The sequence below is a fragment of the Erythranthe guttata genome, chromosome 4, assembly GCF_056151865.1.
Source record: "Erythranthe guttata isolate IM_541 chromosome 4, IM_541, whole genome shotgun sequence".
Lineage (NCBI taxonomy): Eukaryota > Viridiplantae > Streptophyta > Magnoliopsida > Lamiales > Phrymaceae > Erythranthe > Erythranthe guttata.
The window spans coordinates 9,182,371-9,201,132 of NC_142536.1; the positions used below are offsets into that span (position 1 = coordinate 9,182,371).

General features: G+C 32.9%; 1 protein-coding gene across 1 annotated transcript; it reads left to right on the forward strand.

Annotated features, from left to right (window-relative positions):
• The first annotated feature begins 15,107 nt into the window (after positions 1-15,107).
• LOC105972807 (GPI-anchored protein) lies at positions 15,108-18,533 on the forward strand. Its single transcript, XM_012997786.2, has 2 exons — positions 15,108-16,159; positions 18,020-18,533. The coding sequence occupies exons 1-2, from the start codon at positions 15,449-15,451 to the stop codon at positions 18,347-18,349; spliced, it is 1,041 nt and encodes a 346-aa protein (XP_012853240.2). The 5' UTR covers positions 15,108-15,448; the 3' UTR covers positions 18,350-18,533.
• Positions 18,534-18,762: the final 229 nt, after the last annotated feature.

An 18,762-nucleotide genomic window follows, 5' to 3' on the forward strand; every position in this document is an offset into this window, starting at 1 on the left:
AAAGAAATTGAAAATGGAAACTATTCTATTTTTTTCCCACTCATGCCCCACCCAAAACCAGCCTTTTTCCTCATCCAGCCCCCGCCACCGCACCACCACCGCCACATCAGCCCCCACCCTAAAAACTTCTCCCTTCCCCAGTCTATATCGACGGCGGCCTTGATTTCTGTTTGATTGCTCCAATAAAGTTGGCAACAATAGTCCAATAACCCAAATAGATCCGACGCCGCCCTTCGCCGGACCAATTTACAGTACGAGATCTGTCGCTAAATGGTGGCGTTAATGGGGTCATCGGAGCCGTCCAATTCCAAGTGATGACGGGAGTGCTCAGAAACGAGCGAACAGAGAAAAGACGAGAGACTGGGGGAATATTTTGGAGAGATGGCCTTTTAGAAAATATTATGGGCTGGATTGAAAATTCTGAGAATTTTGTTTTAGGCCTCATAAAGCTTTTGAGGCCAATTTATAATTTTTGAAATTTATTATTTAAAGGATAATTGTTTCTTTTCACGATAAAACTACAACCTTAGTCGCACAATTCGCGCGTGTAGCACACTTTCAGTTCATATGGGCTTTATCAGCTTTGACTAACTTTTATAGAGTGGTCTGCGCTAATCTTTTTAACACGAGGTCTTATTTAACAATTAGAAATTACACAAGGGTAGTTTTTGCAAAAAAACCCTATCTTTTCTACATGAGCAATATTCTTGTGATTAGTTTACAACCACGCTAAGGTTGCAAAAAAACCTCATAAAGTAAAATACAAGATGACCAATCCTCATTAGGAGAGTTGATACCTAATATTTATCAATAGGGTAAAGGTCTAGGGTTCGAGTACCGCCTTCCCCTACTTCCCCTAGTAATAGAGTTGAATTTACTCAAAAAAAAAAAAAAAAAGCAAAATACTAGAGGCAAAATATAAAAAGAAAACATAACAAACTACAATTTGCAACAACAAACACTTTAAAAAAAAAAAAAAGTGTCTTTTAACCACTTTATTTTAATAACGCGCATTATTATGTATTGTGATAATATATTTTCAACAACATGCTTTTAAGAATGTTGTTGTTAGCTCCAGAACAATATATTTAATAACATGTGCGTTTAGAGTGTTGTTAACTCATGATTCTACAAGACGCGACATCATGTTGTAATATCTCAATTGACAAGTTCTTTACAACAATGTTCCTCGCAAGTTGTAGAAAAGCGTAATTGTAACAAGATATAAAGCATATTGTCGAATGGTTATTTTACAAACCTGTTTTAAATTTGCGATTCGTTTTTTTTTAATAAGATTTTGATAATCAGCAACGTATTTTTATAATTATGTTCACATGTATTTAATTTAATTGGCTAAGTTAATTTAGAAATTAGGTTATATATACCAATTAAATTAGGAATTTGTTAACCTAATGACGTTTGGGAAACAAGCTATGAAAAGACAGAACATGTACATCGGCCAAAAAATAAGACTGGGGGAGAACAATAGAATTCTGATTGATCAAAACGTCACCAAAAGCAAACAGACGGGGAAAGGGAGACCTTTCCGCATTTCAACTTTGCTACAAAGGATTTTCATCAATCTTGTGTTGCAAGGAAGAAGAGAAATGTATTAGTTGTTTAAGATTTATTTTTCATTTATTTTTTATTCAAAACTTGATATTTGATTACAGTAAAGAAAAAAAATAAGGACAACAAGCTGGGAGATGAAGAATGGAATTTCACCGATCAAACTTCACAAAAGAAAACAGGAAGGGGCCGAGAAAGGGAGACTTCCACGTTTCAGGCGTTGCTACAAATGATCTTCATCATTCTTGTTGTCGTGCAGGAAAGAAGAGGAACTATCAGGTGATTGAGAATTTCTATTCTTCATGTATTTTAAATTTAAACCTTTGTTTTTTGACAATATCATATGAAAAATCGTAAATTGTTCACATATATATCCCTTGCGATCTTTTACTAATGCACTTTCTGTTGTTAGATTTGGAAGTGTAAGATCACACTAAATAATCTCTTATTGGCCGGTTAAAGAATTTGCTTTACTTTAAAGTCTCTATGCTCATGTGAAAAAACATATGCTCTATACATTAATTAGCTTTATTTTGACTTCTCTTTGAGTATCATATTTTCAGCTTAGCTTGGGCATTATAAACGTTGCAGGAGACTTTGTATTGATCTCTAAAAATGGATAAAGAATGGATGAAATTTGACAGATTTAACATCTAATTACCTTTGCATTATATCTTCTCATTAAGTTTTATATTTAAAGAAAAAAAACATGATAAATGTAGACGCGGAGAGATTTACCAAAAGGGATCACGCAATTTTGTTGATGCAGCTCGAGCTCGATCAAGAGATTCAGATATGATTGTGGGCCCTTGTTTATTATGTAGAAACCTACAACACCACCACTTCAAGGCTTTGTGGAGAAGACATCAAGTTCCAAGATATAACAAGTTTGCTTCTTCTATACAAAAAGAAGATCGGTTCTTCGAGAGAGGGGTTTAAATAGATCTCGGGAGGAGATCAGTCCGCTGACTAAAGGGATTCAGCATTAAAGCGAGTTCATCCAAACGGAGAGGAGGTTGGCATAATCGGAGTCACTAGTTTTGAGTATTGTACAAGAGCGGCGTGAAGTTAAAGAGAGGGTCTTTAGTTTATTGTTTAAGTCCTAATATTGTGCTTGTTAAACCTAAAATAGTGAATATTCGTTTTTGCAGATCCTCGTGGATGTAGGGTACAATTGTATTCGAACCACATCAAATTTGTGTCTTGTTTATTTCTATTTTTACAAACTGTTTTACGAATTGTTACAACATTTTACGCAATAGTAACGAAAAACTGAATCTGACACAAATAATTAATATTTGCACGAAATAAATTGTAACATGATCGGTTACGAATTTATTATGAAATGTTTTCTATAACTGCACTAAAAGAGGATCAGTCTAGAGTCTATTGTTAAAATCAAAGTTTTACTCTCTCAAATGATCTGATTCCACTTGGAATGGATTCTTAACTTACTGTTTTATTTTAAAATAAAATTTGGTAGTCTTTGAGACTGTATATAATTTATAAGGAGATTTCAAATTTTCCTCCCCTGTTCTGGATTTTAATCCGAATCTATGTACCATTTTAATTATTTCTCTTTAATGGCTAATGATCTTTCAAAACCGTTTCAAAAGAGTGATAAAAACTCATAGGAAAGTACGTAGTAAAAATCTCAAGTGTTTCGCATACATTGTTTAAGAGAAATGAACTCTTAAAATTAATCTATCTATTATGTCTGAATTTCCTTAAGAGATGTTTTCAATAATATTGTTCTAGCCATGCACATAACATATATGTGAGTTATTTAGTTGATTAATGAGTAATAAGGTGTGAACACTCTTTGTCTAATTTTAAAAGAATTTTTTTAGGTAAATTTTTATCCACACTAAGTATTTAATAAAGTATTGGGTAAAATTACTTATAATAAGAGTAATAATAAGAGGGTTGTCACATATGTTTTGTTTAGTTATTAAATTATAAATTTATATAATAAATAAAATTATACGTAATCACGTACATCGCACGTGGTACTTGCTTGTTTTTTTTAAAAATTAAAAGTTTTCAATTTTTTTTTAAATGCTAAAACTCTTGTGAATTCCGTCATTATAGAATTATTAGATTATCTTAATGCGAGGAAGTTCTCTCAGTAATGAAAAACCAGAGCTAAAATGTAATGTTTGAGAAAGTAGACGGGTGTTCAATAATTATTTGATAGTGAAAAATTCATAATTAGTTTATAATTAACTAAATGAATTCTTTTTAAAATTTGAATTTTAATTAATTATTATTTGCCCGTATTAAAATTTCACATTTAGACCCTAGCATAACCCAAACAAATTTCTAATTAATTAAAGAAAATAAAATACAACCAAGTGGATAAGATGGAGGAGAAGTGAACGAAAATTCGGCATCTGCATAGAATTAGAGAAGATTTTTTTTTCCTTCACTCATTTCCTTAAACAAATTTAGACTTCTTCTAGATATAAGTTCACCTTTGTAAGGCTTTATATATATGCGCGAAACTAGCCTTCCTAACTCATGGTTGATCTCCAAGAAATCGTGTGATAAGAAACACAATTCTGCACGGTTAATCTCCAAGAAATCGTGTGATAGGAAACACAATCCTGCACAATTTATACCTCTACTTTAGATAAGTATAAAAGATAGATAATCTAAAATAAATCTATATGGACATAAATCAAAGTCCTAACTAATTAAAACTTTATACACAAAAGGACTTAATAATTCTCAAAATTAAACATGGAAATAAATCTTTTGTCAATATTTAATTTTCAACACTTGGCGGATTTCTTCAATTTTCAGCAACGGAAAGTTTATTATAAAACATAAGTTATGCTAGTTATATCTATTTAAGTTTATTATAGCATAATTCCCATTTATTAACTTAGTGTTAGTATTAAGCAATCAAATAAAAAATGATCTAAATATAAGAATAAATATATATATATATATATATATATATATATATATATATATATATATATATATATATATATATATATATATATATATATATATATATATATATATATATATATATATATAGTGTGTGTGTGTGTGACCAGAACATCACCTTCAATGAAGTATTCTTTTCATTTCAAAATATGTATAGTTTGGAGGTGGTGGGTAAATATTAAGAAAACTAGTATTATTCGTGGATTATTTAAGAAAAAAATAGATTGTAACCAAAATACCCTTGCTGCTAAATTTATTTTCACGAATTCTTTAAACAAATTAAGAGTGATAAATGCATAACTGAGGAAATGATATATAACTAATACATTGTTGGAATTTTGAAGTAATAGATAATATGAAAGACGAAAAAATCTTTAAATCGATGGTTCATTTGAAACATTTATAGTAAAAAAAAAAAAAAAAAAAAAAAAAAAAGGTGTAAACCTTAGAGTAAAAAGGAGTTGAGTGGAAAATGGGCCCAAGATTAAATAGTAGTACAATTGTAGTGATAGGTGCAGATGAAGTGTTTAATTGGCAGTGTGTGAAAGTGATACAGGCAAGTCACGAGGCATTGTGGGGTAATGTGAAATAATAAAGATAGGCAGAAATGAATAATCCAAATTTATGGCAGCTCGATTGGCCATGTGATTTGTTTTCAATGTCACATCGATATAGTAAGCACCCTATTTCACATACTATGTTATGATAGAAATGTATGATTAATTATTGTATACCATTTTTATGTTCAATTCATCACTCATTCGTTCCAAATTGCATTAGGTTATTTTTATGCTACATCGAGGATATCAGATTAAGTTTCTATAAAAAAAAAACAAGTATTTATTTACCTGACAAACAAATTAGGTACGACAGAAGAAAGAAAAAAAGAAAAGTAAGCCTCTAAAATTACCGGTGAAACTTTTGTATATATATATATATATATATATATATATATATATATATATATATATATATATATATATATATATATATATATATATATATATGAGTAATAAAAGGAAAACAATGTATATATGTATGTAGAACTTGTATAAATTACATATCATGTATGTATAACTGGATTTTAATGTTACATATTGACAATGTTATATGGATTGATGATTTAATATATGTGAACTACAAATATCATGACTCACGGGTATGATCTCCAAGTCTTCGTTCCGAACGAATGCAACCCATGTACAAGCATTTACCCGTGGTACTATCTATATTTACTCACTCAATCATAATATTTCAAACTTGTTGAAATCTAATCCATTAGAAAAATGAAATCTATTATTATAATTATTAAATTAATTTACAACTTCGTTATCCAGTCCACTTACATGGATGGCTGCGACTTTTTTTGTTATCAAGAAAAGCAAAGGCTATTATATTTACACGCATACAAAAGCTCATATACTATATTTTTTAGGTTCTTCGAGAAAAATTCCCTATTTTTTTTCATTAATATAGAGATCCACGATCCATATTTCACTCTTTGAGATGTATACATACTCTTTTCAGCTTCTTTCTAATTCCAAAGTTGTCCTTCCACTATCTTTCTTTTCACTACTCTCATCCCCATTTTCGTTTTTCCTCTATTTTTAAATTTATTCTTCATTTTTTATTTTCTATTATCTTTTTAATTTTTTATAATTATTTTTCTCCTTTTTTTTTAAACATTTTTTTCGATGTCAGGTGTATTCATCGACTATCAACTAAGGCATACTCGATTAATGAACTGACTACTAAAATCATTGTTGAATAATGAAATTGACTACTAGAAGTAACAAAAACAACCCTAATACTGCTCATGCAACCAAACACGATTCAACAATTTTTTTTTTAAATCAGACAATCAATCGCAAAAAATAACAAAATAAAATTAAAAAAACGAAAACGTACTATTTTTTACAAATATACAAAAGTTGTGAGTGACTTATACAAATTGGATGATGAATTCACAATGGCACAACAAAAATGTGTGGCAAATTAAGGAATCAATAAATAAAAATTCAAAATGAATTAAAAAATGAAGTCGATTAACCTTAATCGACTACTGAACGTAGTCGATTAACGTCCGCGGACTTTCTCTGCACACGCCGTCCTTGCCGCAGTCCATAAAAAAACCCTAGATATGTTCCCCATCGTCACCACACTTTCCCCTCACCATCCCCACACTATCAACGCCTAGCCAGTGTCGGCACTGCCCTATGCGATCGCGTATCTCCGCCGACCACCTCCTCATCCCCATGTAGCTTTTTTTCACCTCCATCCCCACCACCATCGTTGTTATTTTATTGGTGGCGCCTCTGAAGAGGACGTGCTCTTCGACAATGACGACCAATCTTCAAGAACTACAGGAGTATTCCTTCATCTACGGCGGCGCATCGAGGTTGTTGCCGTAGAAAAGAGAGAAAAAAAATAGAAGAGACAAGAAATAAACGAGAAATGAGAAGATATAAATACAAAATGAGATTAGGGTTCTGGAAGGGTACATTGGACAATTTAAAGTTGCGAGAGGGGTTGTTTTAAAGGTAAAGAGGTTCTCTCAAATTAAAAAAAGAGAGAGAGAGATTTCTACCACTAGTAGAAAATTTTCTTATTACTATGAATTTTTTAGCTACGGTAAAAAATCGTAATAAAATGTACTTTTTTATTACGGAACAATTTTGAAGTCGTAGTAAATACTAGGGTTTACCGTAGCAAAAAAGTATTTGGTACGGCCATTTACCGTAGCAAAGCTTTTGTCACGCCCGTACATGCTAGGGGGCAAATTCGTAGCAAATGCGTAGCAAAAGCCTTTTAGTACGAATTTGATATCTTTTGCTACGGTCAATGATCGTAGTAAAACGTCATTTTTCTACTAGTGTACCTTACATTATTTTCCCAAATGAGAGGGATCTAGGGCTCTTTAACAAAACTCCCTCAAATCTTTCTTTAATAGAGAGAGACACAATGTATATTTCACTATTGGAGATATATCGATATTACTTTCACCTTCTCTTTAATCCCAAAATTGTCCTTATACTATCTTCTTTCCACTACTCTCATCCTCATTTTATTTCTTCCTTTTTTTAAATTAATTTTCATCTTTATTTTCTTTTCTTTTTTATACTTTTCTTATTTTTCTTGTTTCTTTTAACTTTTTTTCGTTGTCAGGTGCATTAATCGACAGTCAACTAAGACATGTCGATTAAGGAACTGATTACTAAGTCATTGTTGATTAATGAATTGACTACTAAATGAAACAAAAACAACCGTAATGATGTAGATCTAGGGTTTTTATTTTGGCGGTTATGGCGACGGTGGTTGTAGATCTAGGGTTTTTATTTTTTGATGACTATGGATATTCGTGGGTGTCTATGGTTGTCTATGGCTTGTTGGCGGCTAGGGTTCAAAGAGAGTGTTAGGGTTTTCGTGGTGGACCGGATCTAGGGTTTGGTGGAGAAAATTTAAGATTTTTTGTTTTGGATGTCTACGGATGTCTGTGAGTGTCTATGGGTGTCTGGCAGCTAGGGGTCTGTGGATTATTACGGTTCATACGGATTTCTATAGATGTCTACGACCGAAAAAAAAAAACAAAAAAATCATAATTTTCAATTTATGTAGAAAAGAAGGGGAAAAAATAGATTTTTATATAATGAAAAAATACAAAAAATGAAAAAAAATGTGTTCCACATAAAAATTAAAAAAATGTTAGATGCAAACTTAAAAATGTCAAATAATACCATAGTTCATCATAGTATATACAATCTGCTGTAATTTTGAATTTATGATTGAAGGGGCATTTTTGGAATGTATTTTAATAAAGGATGTGAAACAAGTTTTAGTTAGACTTATCGTTTAGTTCTAATAAATTTTGTACCATGAACTTTATATCTTAAGACCACTTTTAACTAATTAGAAACTAGAAAAAAAGAAAACGTTCACAAACAATAATTACTTAATTATTATATCTTTTCTCTAGTTAATTCATAGTTTTTCATAACTATTCCTAAATTAAGCATAATAAAAACAATAAAAAGGTAACGTCATTAATTAATTTGGGGTCTTTACAATTAAGCCCGTCAATGAGTACTTATTTATAAAGTATCCAAATAACAAACTCATTTACAAAAAAGTCTACACATGGTCCAGATTTTTGTAAAAGACTAAAATAGCCCCTCATACTTTAATATGCTCCAATTTCATCCTTTAATTTAATTTAACCTCAATCTGACCCCAACTTTCACAAATTATTCAATTTTGACAAAAAACACATTTTTATGGACAATTTCGTCCGTCACCGCCGTTGACCGCCGGTCTCCGGCGTTAACTTTTTTTTTTCTTTTTTTATCCTGATTTTTCCGCCACCAGTTTTCGGCGGTCAACGTCGGTCCCCGGCGTTGACTTTTTTGAATATTCTTTCTTTCTTTCTGTAACATCTTTTTTTTTCCGTTTAAACATCAATATTGTTGTGATTGACAGTAATATTAAATATATTATTGTTACACACAGTAAAATTAACTATACTACAGTTTAACACAATAATATTGCTATATACACAACAAAACTCATTATTATTGTGTAATAGAGTAATATTACTATGTTGACCGTTCAACAAATGTAAACATAATAAAAAGCCAAAAGATTTAATATTCCTGTGAGTGACAGTAATATTACTAAAACAACAGTAATATTACCGTCAACCACAGTATATTACAATAATAGACAGTAATATTATCACGTTACTCCGTGAATAACTCAAACAAACAAAAAAAACCCAAACAAAATAATAATATTGATGTGGTTGAAAACAATATTACTATAACAACAGTAATATTACCGTCAACCACAGTAATATTATTGTGTTTACAGTAATATTACAATAATAGACATTAATATTATTACGTTACTCCGTGAATAACTAAAACAAAACAAAAAATCCAAAAAATAATAATATTGATGTGGTTCACAGAAATATTATTGTGTTTACAGTTATTTTACTGTCAACGACAGTAATATAATTACGTTGACTTGTCAACAAATCAAACAAAATTAAAAAAAATCACAAAAAATAAAAAAAAATAATATTACGTTAATTTACTGTCAACGGCAGAACAATTACATAAATGTATTGTCAACGGCAGTACGTTAATGTACTGTCGACAGTATAATTACGTTAATTTACTATCAGTGACAGCAAAATTATGGTCAACATTTAGCGGCGAACGTATAAAAATAAAAAGATAAAAAAAGAAAAAAGAAAAACGCTGGAATCTGGCGGCAAAAAATAAAAATTTGAAAAAAAAAATTGAAAAAAAAAATCAAAATTGAATTTTTGTGGTCAAAATTGATTAAATTGGGGTTACAATTAAGAATTGGGTATTAAGGGTAGGGGGTAATTTTGTCATATACATGAATGGTTCCTTTATTTAAAATAAATATTAAAGGGATGGTTATTGGTGAAAGGATATAACCCTTAAACTTAGAATAATAAAGATATTTGGTTAAGGACCTATGCACAAAAACCCCAATTAAATTAAATTGGATGTGTAATTATTTTAAAACTAATAAAAACTAGGGGCTATTAGTGAGAACTCCCTCTAGCACTATTTTAATGAGGATGAACTCAACTCATTTTCTTTTATTAGTGAGAGACCCATTCTTTTTTTATCTTCAAATTTACCCTTGGTCTATTCACTGCATATTATACACTACTCTGATGCACTTTTTATTTTTTATATTTTAGGGGCTCTTTGATATAACCCATCAATACTTCTTTTAATAGAGAGATGCCCAAAGTATTTTACACCATTTGAGAAAAACTCTTCCTCCACTTCCAGCCACCAATTTTTCCAATTATGCCCCGCTGACATCCTCATTACAACACTCACCCGCGTCATCATTCTGTCGCGCACTAGTCATCGGCTATTATTTTATTATTATTTTTGTAATTTTTTATTTTTTATTTTTTTTAATATCTTTTTTTTTCTGTACCAGTTTTCTTAATCGACTATGAAGCATAGTCGATTAAGGAAATCGACTATGAAGCATAGTCGATTAAGGAAATTCTTTAAATTTTTATTTTTTTTATTCTTAATTTTTTCGTTTCTTAATTTCTTTTTTTCTCTATCTGGTATATTAATCGACCATGCTTCATAGTCGATTAAGGAAATCGCCTATGAATCATAGTCAATTAAGAATCTAAGTACTAAAAATAACAAATCATAACTTAAAAAATACAAAATCAATTATATTTACAAAAACAAAAAATATACTATAATTATAACTTAAAAAATACAAAATCAATTATATTTACAAAAACAAAAAATATACAAAAATGATAATTTATTTATACAAATCAGAATCAATAAACAAAAAATCCAAAACATTTTTTTTTTGTTGATTAACCTTAATCGACTACTGAACATAGCTAATTAAATCTTAATCGACTATTGAACATAGTCGACTAAACCTTAAATGACTATAGAACAATTAGTCAATTAAGGGTCCAGCCTGCGCCAATTTCTTTGTCTGCGGGCTCGTTCTCCGCCCGATCTACCAAAAATTAAGAAAAATAATCTACTGAATAAATGTTTTTAATTAACAAATTAACAGTAGCAAATTAATTCGAGTTTGTTGCCCATAATCACCAAGGATAAAATTCTTAAGTATTAGACAATATATAAACAGCAATCTGGAACCAAATGACTGACCATGTATGTCTGATGAAAGACAGACAAGTATTCGAGATCCTTGGACTCGCCCCAAGACCTTATCAGCTGCATCGCCCTCACCCGATTACCGTGGTCTGTCGTCAAATAATCAATCAGCTTCACCATATCATCCAGCACCTTCTCCGACGCCACCTCAGAGAACATCCTCTGGCAATTTGAGGTGCACGATTTCAGGTTCTAAAAAAGAAAAAAAAAACAAAGATTGCATAACTCAAAGTGTAATGATGCAGAGGTGGCGGAGTCGGAATTGGGTGGGGCCAAGCTTTTCCGAACCGGAACGACGAGGGGAGTCGAATATACCGCTATGTTGTGATGTGCGATGGATTTTGGCGTTTCGAGGTCGTTTAGGCCTTCAAAACGATGTGTTTGCTATTTTAGGAAAATTTTAAATAATTCATAATTAATTCTAGAAAAATCGGATTTGAATTCCGCAAGTTGGGTTGTTTCCAACTTTCGGTATTCTATTAGGTTTAGGAGTTATTTCATTTTTTGTCTTTTTTGGTAATTTTCTCATTTTCCTAGTTTGATTAGGTTTTTCGTTTTCTTTAGTATAAATAGTTGCTCTAGGGTTTATTTTTCAGCATCTTTTCATTATTAATAAAATTTCTGAGTTTTCTCTCAATTATCTGGTGGATTCCAGAGTTATCGTGTTTTATAGGATTAATTCGTAGAAATTAATTCTTTACCGTGCTTCCGTTCTGCGTCATTTAAAAATTACTCTGTATATTGATACGAACCCCGTAGAACTTGTTACGGGACCCAATAGTCTTATGCGGAAGCAAGAACGGAACGTCCAAAAAATAAAGGATTCGATTGGCGGAATTCGGAATATTGACCCCGTAGCTATAGAGAGCTAGAAACCAATATTATCAAGGTGGAAGTATTGACCCCGTGATTATAATGAATCAGAAACCAATACTATAGTGCTAAGAATAATTCACAAGAATCCACTCGCAAAATATCCCGAAGAGTTGTTGAAGAACAACGAAGGAGAATTTTAATCTCTCAAAATAATACTTAAAAACGTCCAAATAATAATGACCTAAAACAACATATTTATAAGTGTCAAAGAGACCTAATCTAACAAGGAAAATAAATCCTAACTTATCTATTATAAGGAAATAACGAAATAAACTAAATATAGTCCAAATCGGACTCTAAATAACAAGAAATAAATTGTCCAATAATAAAATGCGAAAATTAATAATAATCATCTTTTCCAAGTCACGTCTTCTTCGGCTGGATGACTAGACGGGCTCAAGTCCTTGAGCTCGGCTTGCTTCACAATCTGGCCCGATAATTCGCTCCAATTAAGCTAGCTGGGATCGAACTAGACTTCGTCAATTCTTCCTTTTGGAGATCGTGTTCTACTAAGTTAAGCATGGCTGCTTCAATGCGCTTGGCCCGAGCTCGGGTAATCGGTCCTCTTGGCACATGCAGCTCGTCCAAGTCATCAACTCCTTCATCCAGCTCGACACTACCTCGCGTAATTGAATGGATCGTATCATATATTTTATAGAATCTAAGATGAGAATATGTTTCAGAAACTACCAATGTAACCACTTCTAAAATTTGAATTCTTGCAATCAAGTCCAAGTTTTAAAAATAGTACCTCAATTCAATATTCAAGAATGTACATGGCAACAACAGAGTACGCAAAACACTATACACAATTCCTCTTTCAATGTTGAAATATATGCTCAACAAACATAAAACCACATTTTATAAAAGACTTCCCTAATTCAATAAAGCACTCTGAAAGATGAGTCACATACGAATTATTTGCAGATCGAGTCTCAAAACCTGGGTCACCGTATTCCTACCGAGACGACCAGCTTCCTCTTGATCACCTAATGATCTCGGCGTCGTCGTACTCGACGAAAAAGTCCACCCTCTTCGAACACGGGTCAGATCTCACGACCTGGTCGCACAACGATGAGTTTGATGGTTGGAGCACACTTTGCTTATCAAATAGCGGTGAACGGAGCGAGGTTGATCGACGACGGATGATTGCTTACTCCTCGAGCGACGTCGGATTGGAGGCAGATGATGGAGGGTTGGGAAAATTAATGAAAGAGAGAGAGAGAGAGAGAGGCGTGAAATCTAAATAAAGGAGAAATGGCTAGGGTTATAACAAAAAGGGTAATAATGGAATTTTATATTTAATAATTAATTAGAGTATTAGCTTATAAGGAGGTGTTCTCTAATTATTTTTGGAAAAAAGTGTTTCCTCAACTCATTTTCCTAGATGAGGGGTTTTCTCTAATTATCCCTATATTTTAATTTTAATTTTCATTTATTTATTTATTTTTATTTAAAAAATAATATTTTGAAAAAATATTTTTTAACTTTTTATTATATTTTTAAAAATATATTTTTACTATATTTTTTTTGTCTTAAGTTATAACAACGATATATCAAATAAACAACTATTATATAAAAACAAACTATTATTAAAACAATTATGATTAAAACAACTATATATCTCCAATAAGTCTCATTTATCAAAAACAACTATTTGTTAAATTAACTATTCATTAAAATCAACTAAAAAGTAATAAAAACAACTATATTGTTGTAGAATAACAACAACAACAATGAAACAAAGTTGGCGGTGGTCTCTATTGAAATCTCATACGCAATATCAGCCCTAGCGCCACTGCTTAGTCTCGTCATTCTCCCTAGCGAAAATCCTAATGCTGTCCTTGACCAGAGAATTCCAGGGGTGAAGACTGCCTTCTTTTCGCGGCGGTGGAGGAACGAACGCCGTTGGGAGAAGAGAGTAGACATGGCGAAATAGAAATTAAGAGGATGGATGGTACAAAGGCGGTGGTATAAAGCGCAACGATGGCGGCACAGAGATGGGAGAGGGTTGGATGCGGTGGTTATTAGAGAGAAAATAGAGAGGGGAATATGAGAAATAGCGAGAACGTGAAATATGTTCGGTTATTTTAGATATAACATAGAAGGGCGAATTAGGTATATTAATCATGTCAAATACAATATTAATAGAAAAATATATATTTAATATAACGTGGGAGGGTCTCACTAATAATGAAAATGAGGTTATATCCAACTAAATTAGTCGGGAATTTTCACTAAGTATCCCTAAAAAATAAATCAATACTTGTGTTTAACAAAAAAAAAAAAAAAAAAAAAAAAAAAAAAAAAAAAGAAAACAGACCAAAAATCACAACTTAAAGAAAAGAAAATATGGTAGAAGTTTGTGTTGATTTACAAGAAACTCATGAATAAATTTCGTGTAATTCAATAGAAAACAGACAAAAATATTACGTATTTTTGTTTCTTGTGTTTAATTACACAACCAAACCCTAAAGTGGGGTTTGGTGTCCTTCAACATAAAATGCCTTTTATTTTGTTTTTATTTTTCAAATAATTATGTTATGTAAGACCACTATAGTTATGTAACTTTAAATATGTACTCCATCAGTCTTTGTACCAAAATGCGAAATTCCTTGCCCACAGGGGCCCGTTAGGGTAGCGGATCCGAACTTGGTGCTCACAAGCCCATCCATTGGCTCGACAAGTATTTGACGGATGAATGTAAATTATGGTAACTCAACGGCTCGTTAGGGTAGCTAACCTAGACTTGGTGTGCACAAGGAAGCAACCCTCATTGGAGTTGAAATTTCCACACTGCGGCTATCAGACCTTGTACCAACTTACCATCCCGGAATCAGTTGAGCTACAGCCATGCGGGCTACTCCATCTATCCTATATTATTTGTCTGCGTGTTTTTTCATCCCAAATTATACGTCACTTTGGTATTTCAGTAAAACATCAATTGTATTTTGATCAATTTTGCAGCTTATCACTCTCAATTAATTAGTTGAAAAACAATTAATAACAATTGTATTTTAGTTTTTGCAATGGTTTTTTTTTTAGTACAATCTACATATATTTATTGAACATTCGGTAACAAAAGATGCTTGTGCAAAATATGAATATCAACCTCATTAATAGAATCCCACAAACAAAAAGCAGTCCAACCAAACACACACTTAACCTCACTTCACACACATTCTTTCCATCCCCTCTTATCTCTCACACAACACACACACACACACACACACACACACATTCTCTCCCACATTTTTCCTTCAGCGGTCCACATTTCCCCAGATATTCCTCTCCGATCAAAAAACACGCTTCCCTAAATATTCTCAAAGAAAGCCATGTCCCAATGCATCACCACACTCTTCTTCTTCACTTTCCTTTCCACATTATTCCAGCTGCCACTACCACTATCCGCCCTACCCGTTTTACCCGACCCGGACCCAGCTACAGTCCAGACCCAAACCCAGACCCTCCACCCCGCCCCACCCGCCACCATCCCCGCCTTCCCTGAGCAATCCGCCGCCTCCGCTTGCCCCCTCGACCTCCCGGAGGACCTCTTCCACGGCATTAAATCCGCTTGCGGCTCCAAACCCCACCACCGACCCGATCCGAATTCCTACGCGGGCCAGCTCCACCGCAGCCGCTGCTGCCCGGTCCTGGCCGCCTGGCTCTACTCCGCCTACTCCAAAACCGGGCTGCGGACGACGGCGGCGGCAACAACCACCAAGGGCCCGGCCACTCAAACGGCGCCGTACGACATGCCGGTGCTGCCGGACGACTCGGAGACGTGCGTCGACACACTGGAGAAGGCGTTGGGGAACAGAGGCATAGAATTGAAGAGGCCCAACGAGACGTGCGACGTCGTTTACTGCTACTGTGGGATCAGATTGCACCCATTCACCTGCCCTGAGGCCTTTACTGTCAACACGCGCGGCAAATTGGTCGGCGGAGCGGCGGTGGTGAAGCTGGAGAGAGATTGCTTCAACGGCGGCGGCGGCGGTGGTGGTGGGCTTGCGGGTTGCTCTAAGTGCCTCAACAGCCTTTCTTTGGTACGTTTTCGCTTTTTTATATGGGACTTTTTATATTTATTACACACACAACACGCAGTAAAATTGTGTGGAAATTTGGGGAAGTGCGTTTTTTTTTTTTTTCTTTTTTTCTCTCCCACAGCTTTTGTACAGGGGAGTCACATGCTAAGTCCTTTTCCCACCCGAAAAGTGGGCGCCGCGTTTGGCTTTTTCTGCTTCTCACAATCATTTCATTTCTGCTTATATCTTTGCCATAATCATGTTTCTTTTTTTTTTTTTTAACATTAAAATCTTATTTTTATAATCACATCATATATTAAATTCCATTGCAACAAATTAAAGAAATCTCAAGTTAATAGGTAAAAGACAACATATAAGTTTACTATACAAGATAGTATAATAGAACTCCGATCCAATGGAGAGGTATTAAAATGAAGCATCAAACATTCAATTGATGATTGAGATACTGTGATATTTTAAAAAAACTCATATGCTCCAACCCATAGGCATTAAATAAATTATTATCCATTTTTCATTGAAATTTATTGACATTTTATTTATTTATTTCCGTTGAATTATCAAAGCTATTTTTAAGGAATATTTGGTTCCTCTTTTTGTAATTTAATACTCCATTTGGTTCTCCCATTGGAGTTGCTCTAACTATTTAATCTTCAATTAATTTATCATAGTTTTTTGTATATAAATATACCTTGTCTTATATATATATATACATAATTTTATTGATACACAAATACACATTTTGATTCGAATATGTATTTATAATATTATATCACAATATAATTTCTAATGTATATTAAAGTAACGTAATTAATAAATTTATTATTAATTCGATTCGACCTCCCATTTGAATCGGTTGAATCGCTCTATGTATTAAACTGGTTTGATTATGTGAACATTGTTCTTACCTAAATTTTGGTGAGGGCCAATTTGGGAATTTCCAGTGTTCTTTTTTGAAAATTAATGGACTTTTTTTGTTATGGATTTATAGAATGATAAGTTAAGTTTATCGATGAATCCATATTTAATTTATTATCTGCAGACGAGTGATTATAATGTTTGTTGGCCGTGATTGTTTAGCGATTTCCGGAATTCAGAATGAAAACTATTGTTTTAAAATTGGAAAATTTTCGGATTGGAATCAGCGGAATTCGAAAATCCTAGACACAACCATCTTTGTTTTACAATTTTCCAATTGTTTTATTGATAAGAATATTGATGATGGAACTTCTATTTACTTTATATGATCGTCTATAAAACTGTAATAGATTTGCATCGTAGCTGCCTTATCAAGAGTTAAATTTTTGTCGACTTATGGCATTGGGCGAGTTATCCTATTGGTTAATCGGTTAGGCATTCATATAAAGTAAGTTCAGAGTGAACTCTCCTCGTTGATCTCTTTGAAGTGGTGTATGCTTCCTCTGCTTGTTTGTTAATGTTTCATGCTTCCTTACAAAATAAATAACTTTATTCTATGTTGTTTCTTTTAATAGGTGTTTCTCTAATAAAAAAAATGATTGGATTAGATATGTTTCTTTGCTGACTAGTTAGATTTGTAAACGAAACTATATTTATCTTATGATGTATGGAAAAAAATTGAGAAATATTCGTAGATCGGAAAACGAGTTTTTATTGGTCTAGGTAGGTTTGTCAATGAAAATAAAACTATTTTGCGATGCTTTCTGCACGAAAAAGAAAATGTCCAATGTTCATAAATTGTGAACTGTGTTTTGATAGTGTTTCTTGTAAACTTTGTCGATGAAATTAAATATTGGTACATGGTCATATAATGGTCTTTTTCAATAATCCAATTGTCCATACGTAGTCATTAATTCTAACAATAAATCCCGTAAATTTACGCAGCTTAACGCGAATAAATCGGGAATAAAAAACAGCACGGAGAGGACGAGCAAAATGCATAACAGAGACTGTGAGCTGATGGGTCTAACATGGCTACTGAACAAGAATCGACCTGCTTATATCCGAACCGTATCAGCTGTTTTGAGGGCTCTGATGATGAACACGGACGAATCTTCTTCCGATCCTTCATTTTGCAGTCTCAATAGCGACGGAATGCCACTGGCCGTTGATTCTTCCGAAATCAATAACCAATCTTCATCAACGGTTCTGGCTGTACCACTTTCTTTGTTGTATATGAGCATTGTTTTCTTGTTCAATGGGTATTATCATTAGCTGGTGGTTGTTTTGTCTAGCTACGTTTCATCGACTTTATTCGTTGTTTTAGTGTGGGGTCGAAAAAGTGATTGTTAAATTACTTTGTTAATTTAGCTTTTAGCGAATTTGTCGTTGGTTTTGGCCTCTATGCCTTGTAAATAAACCTTTTGAGTGAGTTGAACCTTCTCGTTTTTTCTTCCAAGGCTGCAATGTGCTATTGAACTAACTCTAAATAAACCATGTCTTTGCGGTGGATTCTGAAAAACAAACTACTAAAATCAAATATGTGATAATAATTAAAAAGAAAGAAGAAGAGAGAACTTAGTTTTAATGTAACAAATGAGTCTAGTAATTAAGCTGCTAAAATCTTATTTTATGGACAATGTGTGTTATGAAAAATACGGGATTTTAGTTTACCACGAATCGATAGG